Source organism: Belonocnema kinseyi, chromosome 8 (genome assembly GCF_010883055.1).
Source record: "Belonocnema kinseyi isolate 2016_QV_RU_SX_M_011 chromosome 8, B_treatae_v1, whole genome shotgun sequence".
Classification (NCBI taxonomy): Eukaryota; Metazoa; Arthropoda; class Insecta; order Hymenoptera; family Cynipidae; genus Belonocnema; species Belonocnema kinseyi.
The window spans coordinates 41871066-41881643 of NC_046664.1; the positions used below are offsets into that span (position 1 = coordinate 41871066).

Below are 10578 nucleotides of genomic sequence, written 5' to 3' on the forward strand. Positions count from 1 at the left end.
AAAATCGATCTTTGAACCATGGATTCTCAAAGTTTAGACATTTATTCCACCCGTTAGTGAGATTCCAGGTTAATTACAGACTCGAAAAGCTTTGAAAAATGGCTCACAAAAAAAAAATAGACACGAAAAATCACGTTTTTTTTTTGTTTAAACTGCATTTTGGGATAATAAGAAAATTTTTTGAGAAATTTCATTGGCACCGTCGGAAAGAGGAGATCTTGAGCAATAAAAATATATGTGCCTCAATTTTTTCTAGTGTCGAATAGTCTTAGTTATTGGCCGTTGAAAAGCAGTGTACCGGTAGTGGCGTTTTGGCCGTTTAAGGGTTAAAACGGCGCCACCCTTATATTGAAAAGTTTAATCTTTTATTTTTGGTTCGGCATTCATCTCGTTTGTTTACAAATTCTAGTATTTGGTTGAAAATTTTATTTTTTGTCAGAAATTCAGCTACTTGGTTCAAAGTGGAACTACTTTGTTAAAAATTAATTTGTTCTATTATGGATTCATCTCCTTGATTGAAAAATGAAATATTTCATTAAAAAAAAATTAATCTTCTGGGATAAAAAAATTATTTTTTGAGTTGAACTCTTGTTAAAAATTCAATTTTTTTTAAGATTCATCATTTTGGTTGAAATTTTATCTCTTTTATTGAAAATTTAACTATTTTGTTGAAAATTCTTTTTTCTGTTTTTGGTTGAGAATTAATTTTTTTAAACTAACAGTGTAACTATTCTGTTTTCTGATCGAAAATTGATCTTTTCTTGTTGAAACTTCTTGTATTTTGTTGAAATTCGTGTTTTTTGGTACAGCATTCATCTTCTTGCTGGAAAATTCACCTTTTTGGTTGAGAATTTAACTACTTGGTTGTATGTTGAATTAGTTTTTTAAAAATTAATATTTTTTAATATTCACCTTCTTTTTGAAAATTTAACTCTCTCATTTTCAAAAAAATTAATCTCGGGCTTTAAAAAATCATCTTGTTGGATGAACTCTTTTGTTGAAAATTAATTTTTTGAAGATTTATCATTTTTATTGAAAATTCATCTCTTATGTAAATATTTGGGAAAAATGCGTTTTCTTTTTTGTTTGTTTAATACCTAAAGTCTCTAACTAACAATTCAACTTTTCCATTCTTATTTGAAAAAATTGATATTTTTTATTGAAAATCCCCCCCACCCCCCCCCCACCCGAGAAAATTCATGTATTTTGTTAAAAATTCTTATTTTTTGGTCGAAAATTAATCGTGTTGGATGAAAATAGATCGTTTCGATAAAAACCCTGAATATCCATAATCTTTTATTTACTTATTGTGTGCTCCTCACATCTTCAGAATGATCAAAAAGCTCAGTTGTGGGCCTTCTTGCTCTGGAAGGACTCTCAGATTAACCAAGGTGCAAACAAAGATGCATCTAATTCCTGGAAGTTGTATCAACAGTGGTGCAAAATGGAGATCCACATTAGGAATGCTTGGATTATGGCAGGAAAAACTATTCAGACTTTCACCAAGATCAACAATACAAAAATGCATGACATCGCACGCCAAGCACAACTCAGCGCATCGGATGGTAATTATGCTACTTTGCAAAATATCCATTTAAAAGCTGAATACAGAGCTAAAGTACTAACTTTTTTAAAATATTTTCAGGCTCGAAAAATGTTGTAGTTCGCAAAATAATCAGAAATGGTCAGCCGGAAGAAGCAGAAAGAAAGGGGGAGGCTGTCAAACAGCCGGAAACCAAAATTCAAAAAATTGAAGTTGTCGAGTCTGAACAGAACAAAGAGAAGAAGAACAAATTGATACCATCGGTGAAACCCAAGGTAGTGTTTTGAAATATAAGTCTTACGGAGTCTATCCTGTCTGGAAAATCTGGAATTGTTAGGAAATTTTTATTTATAAACAATATTCTATTTTTTGTTGAAAATTATCGCTTTTTAGTCGAAAAGTCTAGTATCTGGTGAAAAGATCATGTATTTTATTGAAAATGTATTTTTTTTGGTAGAAAATTAATCTCCTAGGTTGAAAAATCATCTTTTTGCTTAAAAAATTAACTGTTTGCAATTTTTTTCTCTCTCTCTTTCTTGACTGAAAAATCGTTTGTCAGTTGAAAATTAAATTCGTGTTGAATAGTCGTCTTTTTTAGTTGAAAATTCTATTATTTTAGTCAACAACTCATTATTTTAGTTGAAAATTCATTTTGAGGCTGAAAATTCATTACTTTGTTTGAAACTGTAACTTTTTTTTTGCAATTCGTCTTTTTGGTTGAAAATCCATTTTTTTTCTCACTTAAAATTTGACTCCCATTTTTGTTGAAAATTAATTTTTTTTTAGTTGAAAATTCAACTGTGTTTCTAAAACTTAATTTATTTTGCTTAGAACATCCATTTCTTTGGTAGAAAATTAATATTCTTTGTTTGAAAAATAAACTTGTATTTTGAAAATTTAAGTATTCCAGTTAAATAATCACAATTTTAGGTGAAAATTCGGCAGTTTGTTCGCAGTTACTTTTTTTTCAACTGAATATTTAGTTACTCCATTTTTCATTGAAAATTGATCTTTTTAGTTCAAAATTCAAACAATTCCATTGAAAATTTGAATTTTTTAGATTAAAATTAATTTATTTTATTGAAAATTCAAATATTTCCTCAAAAAAATCTTGTTTTTTTTTGTAGAAAACTCATGTTTTTGGTTGAAAATTTCTTTACTTTTGTATGGAAAATGAATGTTTTTGACTGAAAATCTAAATATTTTTTCTTGTACATAATTCAACTATTTTGTTAATAATTGATCTCTTTTATTTGAAAATTCAACTATGTCTCTAAAAATTAATTTATTTTGTTTAGAAAATCGACTTCAGCTTGTTCGAAGTTAATTTTTTTTACTGAATATTGAGTTATTCCATTTTCCATTGAAAATTGACCTTTTTGGTTCAAAATTCAACTATTTCGTTGAAAATTTGTATTTTTTAACATTAAAATTGGTTTATTTTATTGAAAATTTAAGTATTTCCTAACAAAAAATCATTTTTTTGGTAGAAAATTCATCTTGTGGTTTGAAAACAAATCGTCTTGTTTGAAAATTCATGTTTTTAATTGAAAATTTAACTATCTTTTCTGCTACAAAATTCAACTATTTGTTTGAGGTTACATGTTTTTCTGGAAAATTCGTCTTCTTTTGAAGAAAAGTAATCTTGTTTGAAAAATAATATGCTCGATGGAAAATTCATCTATTACAGTTAAATATTTATCATTTTTGTTAAAAGTTCTTTATTTTGGTTAAAAATTTTTTTGTTTTATTGGTGGAAAATTAATTTTTTTGTACTGAAAACTGATTCATTCCATTTTTTGCTGAAAACTTATCATTTCTGGTTAAAAATTCAACTATCTGGTTGAAAATTGATCTTTTTATATGAAAATTGAACTATTTGGTTGAGAATTTAAGTTTTTGTCGAAAATTCGTCTTTTTGGTGATATTTATTGATATTGTCTCTTCTAGTCTAAAACGCCTAAGAGCCCAGGTGAAAATGAGCCCAGCGATGAGGAATATGTAGTAGAAAAAATTCTCGCAAAGCGACTAAACCCGAAGAAAAGGTGCTACGAGTACCTTTTGAAATGGGATGGTTACGCACAGTAAGTATTTTTTTTTGTTATCTCTGTTTTCAATGATCGTAGGACGTTAGATTAAAAACAATACCTATTTTTCCGACACTTATAGCGAGTTCAATACTTGGGAACCGATTGAAAGCGTTTCAACCTGCAAGTTTTTACTTGAGGAATTCGAAAGGAATCTCGCGAAGCAAAAAGAACTGAAGGCGGCACAGGCAGTGCAACAAGCGCAAAAGCTTAACAGAAGCGCTGCAAACACGTCCCCGCAGAAAGCTCTCATCAAGACCGAAAACGTGAAACCTGGCCCTAGTTCGGCAGCTCAAGCTGGGTAAGAATTCGACTTTTAGGCAAATTAAAGTAATGGGAGAATTTCTTGGTATTTTTTTATAATTGTATTTTTCATGGATTTATTTATCGCGTGTTTTAGAAGGCCAATGCGATCAAGCAAGACAAAGGCGATGGATCAAGTGAAGCAGTGGTGCGGATCCATGAAAGACGAGGATGGTGAACGTAAGTTTGAAATTGGAGTTTTTGTTATTTGAGTTCTTTTCTTTAATACAAAAGTATACACTAATTATTAAAAAGCTTTTTGATATTTTATTTCTTGCAATTTGATCACCAAGCGAACATTATAAAAGGTTTTATTGTCGATAATGACGATAGTGTAACAGGGTGACCGGGAAACCGGGAGATGAGAGTGAATTTATTTTTTGACCGGGAATTTTACAACATTTTTAGAATAAGAATGTTATCCAACTTTGATTTCAACCGTTTTTAAAAATAATTTGTTAAATTGTTATTTTTATGAAATCGAAGATTTTTTTTTATAAAAATCTGCCCAAGTTCGATTTTAACAGTTTTTTAAATAATGAAAGTGCAGTTTTGATAATTTTAAACAATTAAAAGCATTTGAAGTTGCAAATTTTTGATAAAAACCGTTTTATTTTATCAACTGTAAATGTAAATAAATAAATTATTTTTAAAATGGATCTGTACTCTAAGTATAGAAATCCAAACAATAATTGATTTGACCAAACAATTCTAGATCCGTTCAAAATTTGAGAATTTCCATATTGTAACTGTTTCAATCCGAAAGTCTTAATATGAATAAATTAATAATAAATTAGTAATTATATTATGTTAAATTTAATAAATAAGTTTATTAATATATTATTTCTATTAATTTTTTAGGCCATTAAAAAATGTAAACGTGTGTTTTACTACTTTCAACTTAAAAATAAATCCATAATAATATAGTCATAATTAAAGTTTTTTATTAAATTTAAAATATTGTTAATCTAAATTATTTAATTTTTATCGTATTTAATTTGAAATTTCTTAATGTAGTAAAGGAATAAGTATTTTATATTTAGCAATATTTCACTGTTCGTTTGAGACGAGTAAATTGAAACCAAATATTTAAAAGAAAACAATTTGAAACTGTATTGTTTTACATAGAAAGCTTTGAATCTTTAGATTTTCGAAAAACTTTAAACTTTTAGCGTTACAATTTTAATGGTTCTATGTAAAAAGTGTTTAATTTATAAGTGAATTTTTTAAATTTTGACGCATAAATTACAATTGAACACTTATTATTTGTAGAAAAAAATGTGAGTAATTTTAAGAGATATTTAGAAGTTTTGAAAAGATTCAAAATTAATTGAAAACTTGAAATTATTTCAAGTAATTTAAACGAAGTGTGTTAACATTTTTTCAGAACTTTTAAATATATTTTAAAATTAATCGAAATATTCCTACAATTTTTGAAAATCCTGCAAATTAAAAAAAAAACTTGGAAGCTTCCATGTTCTTCTTTGATAATTTTTGTAATCTCTTAAAATCTTCTTAAACTTCCCGCTACAATAATTTTTCAAAGTGAAAAATCATTTTCAATCTTCCTAAGAATCTCAAGAAATTTTTTTATTCTTTTGATGTCTCACAATTGTTAACAAAATTCTAAATTTTTTCTTTGAAATCTGAAAAAATATAAGTTTTATTTTAAATTCGGCTGTAAGTATAACAAATTATTTTAAGTTCTAAATTTAATTCGAATCGTTTTAAAACTTCTATCTCTTAAAATTACTATAATATTTTTACAAATAATAAGTGTTCTATTATTATTTATAAATTAAAATTATTATTTTGTAATTAAAAAAAAAATCTTTTTAATTCAAAAATTATTTTGAATTTGGTAAAATTTAAAACCACTTCTAAACCTAGAACTATTTATAATTAAATGAATTAGCTTCTAATTTAAGAACTGTTAAGTTAAACAAATTACTTTTCAATTTTTAATGTGTCTAGCTTAAAATTACTTAAAATAATATAATTTTGAAAATGTTTAAAGTTCATTTCTTGGTTCTTTAATTTAGACTATTGAAAATTTTAACGTGGATTTATGTTTTTGGAACTTAATCTGAATCTTTGAACTCTATATTTTATAAAAGTTCTAAATTTTGCAGTTTATTTGCATTTCATGAAACATTGTTTATTTTAAAAGTGTTAATACCTTCCATTTGGTGCGTGTACATTTTTGAGCATTTGAATACACAATTTTTTAATCGAAAAGCTTTTAAACTTCAATTTTAAAAGTTTGTAATCCGGCGTACACTTAAAAGTCGTAAATTAGTATTTATCTGAAATGTAAATATCTATTTTTTTATTAAACGGAAAGATTTAAATTCAAAACATCCAGTTACGATTTGGAAGAGATATCTGTACCTATTAAATTGAAAAGGAAATTTTCAACAAAAAAAAAAAATACTATAGTTCTGGTAGAACAGAATTTGTGGAGAAAGAAAATGATAATTTTTAGTTGGTGTAGAGAATTTTCGAAAATAATTATAATTCTTACCTGGAAAAGGAAATATTGTAGAAGAACTACAATTTTGACCTTGAAATGTACATTTTCCAAAAGAATTATGATCTGATTTGAAAAAGTTAATTTTATAGAAAAATTAGTATTCTGACATGCAATTTTCCAAAGGAATACCAATTTTAAATTCGCACATGGAAATTTAAAAAAACTAATAAGATAATCCAACTATTTTTGGTTGAAAGTTCATTCTTTTTAACTGAAGTCTATTATATTTTTGGTTCAGAATTTATCACTTTTGGTTGAAAATTTAATTATTTCGTTAGAAATTAATCTTTTTTATCGAAAATTCAACAGTTCTGTTGATCAATCGCTTTTTTTATAGCAGATTCATCCTACTGGATGAAAGAATCTTATGGTTGAAAGGTAATTTTTTTTGGTAAAGTAAATTCATTTTAATTGAAAAGTATTTTTTTTTTTTTGTCAATATTCATCTCTTTTGGTGTAGATTTTCATTATTTTGTTGAAAATTCAACTATTTTGTTGAACATTTTCCTTTTTTTATTGCAAATTCGTGCTATTCGAATGAAAATTATTTTGGGTAAAAATTAAATTGTTTTGTTGAAAATTCGTCCTTATGGCTTGAAAATTGTTCAAAATTAAGATTTTTCATGATAAAGTTTATATTTTCGCTTTAAAAATTCTACTGTTTTGTAGAAAACCCGCCTTTCTGGCTTTAAATTTGAATAGTTTGCAGGGTGGCCGCTAGCGGTCGGGAAATGAGAGTGAATTTATTTTTTCACTGAGAATTTTATAAAAAAATTTTTAATCTGTACTAGTTTTGTTTCAACTGTTTTTGTTTTAATCGTTGAATTTTTCTCTTTTTTATTTAGTTTACAAATCAGTTTACAATGCGTAATAATTTTTAAAAACTATGTTCAATTCTAAAACACATTAAAAATAATAAATTTATAATCAAAGGTTTTTATTAAATTTTAAATATTCTTTCAGTCTAAAATATTCCATTTTTAAACCATTCTATTTAAGAAAATTTAATTTAGAGAAAAAAAAAATTACTTACTATTTAAAAATATGTAAGTGTTAATTTGAAGTCAGTAATTATAAACTAAATATTCCAAACCAAACAATAAAACTAAACTTCGAACGTTGTAATTTTAATATTTCTATTTAAAACAATTTAGTTTTTAAGTCAGTTTGTTGAATTGTTGAAGAAATATTTAGGAGTTTCAAACAAATTCAAAATTAATTTCAAATTTTAAATGATTTTAAATAATTTAAACGAAGTGTCTACGTGTACCGGCAAAGTCTGCGATTCTCAGAAAAATTTCGGTGCAAATAGTGCGCGGCTAATTTAAAATCAAATATAGATTTTCCCAGCTTTAAAACAAACAATTTAGAAGCTTTTTAAGTTTTTTAATTTGGAAAGCTTGAAAATAACAAATAACATTTCTTAACAACAAATTGAAAAGGAGTTTTTATTTCGAAAAACTAATTTTGAGAGTATATACAAAAAGATTTAGAAATATATACAAAATTATAAAATATGAATATGAAAGATATTATGGACATTTTTAAAAAATTTTCAGAATGAAAAAAAGGTGTTGGAAAAATTCGAATCATTTTAAAAGGTGTTTAGAAGTTCTGACAAAATTAAAAAGATTTAATTTAAAAAAAATTTCAAACATGTAAATGTTTCAAGATTTTGAAATAAAATTTTGAAGCATTTTAGGAATTTTTTATACTATTTAAATTAAAAATAGCTTATAATTTATGAAGTTTTCAGTAAATAAAAAAAAATGTAATCGTCTAATTTTTAATGTTTCTATTCTATTGTATTAATTTCAAATTGTCCTGTTGTAAAGTGTTAGTAATTCAGTTTTAGAAGTTTAAAATTTAAGAGTTCCACTTTGAGTGCATTCATTTGTAGCTGAGTTTTTATTACTTGAAATGGCAAAATTGTTGGCTTTAGAGTTTGAATATTTTTATTTTATTGACCGTGAAAAATTTTGGTGAAATTGGGAAATGGCCGGGAATTTTTTTTCTTTGATTGAAGTGGCTATCCTTAGTTTGTTAGAAAATTCAAATGTTTAATTCATATTTAACTTTTTCTTCAAATATATTTTCGAATTGAAAATTCATCTGTTTTATAACGAAATTTGTCTTTCTGTCTTTGAAAATTCGTCCTTTTGGGTTGAAAATTTAACTATTGTTTTATTCTTTGTTGAGGTCGAAAGTATTACTGTTTTGTAAAGTTTTAGGCTTTTTGGTTAGAAGGCTCAAGAATTATGTTACATCTTTTTTCTTGTTTTAAAATTCCACTCTTTTTGACAATGCCTCTTTTTTGTTTCAAACATTCATCTTAAATAGTTAAAAACTGAAATATTTGATTCAAAAATCTAAAATTTAAATTTAAAAGTTTAAATTTAAAAATTTAAACGTCTAATATTTCCTTTGAAACGTAGACTTTTGTGATTGAAAACACAACTACTACAGTCATCACAGAGTGTCACGTTTTGTCACCTATTTTAAATCTTGTCACCTTTTTCTCCTATTTTGGGATTTCTCATATTTTGTCACCTTTTTTCAATTAAAACAGTAACATTTTATTCAAAATTACAACTTGCATACCAAATACAGTTTTTATTACACTTTCCTAATCGACGAATCTTGAACCAAATGATCGAATTTTCAAACGGAGAAGATTAAACTTCAACCAGGAAGAGTTGCATTTTCAAACATAATTTTTTATTTTTTATTTGAAAATATGAATATTTTACAAACCAGTTTAATTTTGAAGTAAGGAAGGCGAATTTTTAACTAAAAATATGACTTTTCTAACAAATGAGGATTTTTACACCAAAAGGATGGATTTTCTATCCAAAAATATAAGTGTTCAATAAATCAGTTAAAATTTTCATTAAAAAAAAAGATTACTTTTTAAGAAAATAGTTGAACTTTCAACCAAATAGTATAATTTCTAAACAATAGATGAATTTTTAGCCAAAAGGTGATTTTTTTGAGCAAATAGTTGAATTTGCCACCCGAAAAGACGATTCTTAAGTAAAAGAGAAATTGCGATCCAAAAAGAATGAATTTTCGACAAAAACCATGTCTTTTTAACAAAATAGTTGAAATCAAATTAATTTTGTAACAGAAATATGGTACTTTTTTGTTTTTTATCAAAAGAACTAACTTTCACTCAAAAAAATTAAATTTTGAACCAAATAATAGATTTTTGGAACCAAGAGATTAATTTTAAACAAAAAAAGGTAACTTTTTAAGAATCTAGTGGAATTTTCAATAAAATAATTGAACTTTCAACGAATTTGTGGAGTTTTTAACTAAACACCAAAAATATAATATTAGACTCCAATAAAAATTATTAACTCTCTAACATAAAATGTGAGTTTGTAACAACTAAAAAAAAGATTTTTCTACCAAAAGATAAATTTTCTACAAAAGTATAAATTTTTTACCAAAAACGATGATTTTTTTCAAAAAAATCGTTGAATTTTAACAAAAAGTATGTTTTTTATGTAAAATAGATTATTTCTTATACAAAAATACAATAGTAGACTTTTCAAAAAAAAGGGATTAATTTTCAATAAAAAAAGGATAAATTTTCAAGAAAAAAACATGAATTTTTTTACAAAAGTATAAATTTTCGTCGAAAAACGATGAATTTTTCAAAACAATCGTTCAATTTTCACAAAAAGTGTGTTTTTTAATTCAAAGAGATTATTTCTTAAAGAAAAATACAATTATAGACTTTTTAAATAAAAAGAATTAATTTTCAAACAAAAAAGATTTATTTTCAACCAAACAATATAAATATTCTACCAAAAACGATTACTTTTTAACAAGACTTTAATTTTCAACAAAATAATTAAATCTTTAACTAAATAGTAGAATTTGTAACCAAAAAAATGATTTATTAAAAATTTCACTACTTGGTTGAAAGTTGAACGAATTTTTTTAAATTTCATTTTTTTTCGTTAAAGATTGATAATTTTAGTTGTAAGTTCGTTTTTTGGTTATAACATACGAGGGTAGTTCAATAAGTCCTTAGAATGAAGTATAAAAACAATTTTTTTTGGGTAATTTTTTTTTTATTTTTCAACATAATCTCCTTGGAGCTC

General features: G+C 25.2%; 1 protein-coding gene across 1 annotated transcript in view; it reads left to right on the forward strand.

Moving 5' to 3' along the window:
• Positions 1 to 10578, forward strand: part of LOC117178459 (msx2-interacting protein) — a 29318-nt gene that overhangs the window by 1224 nt on the left and 17516 nt on the right. Inside the window, exons 2-6 of the mRNA XM_033369886.1 lie at positions 1331 to 1565; positions 1646 to 1818; positions 3494 to 3627; positions 3713 to 3931; positions 4031 to 4113. Coding sequence (XP_033225777.1) covers positions 1331 to 1565; positions 1646 to 1818; positions 3494 to 3627; positions 3713 to 3931; positions 4031 to 4113 — 844 coding nt within the window. The remainder of the gene's footprint in view (positions 1 to 1330; positions 1566 to 1645; positions 1819 to 3493; positions 3628 to 3712; positions 3932 to 4030; positions 4114 to 10578) is intronic.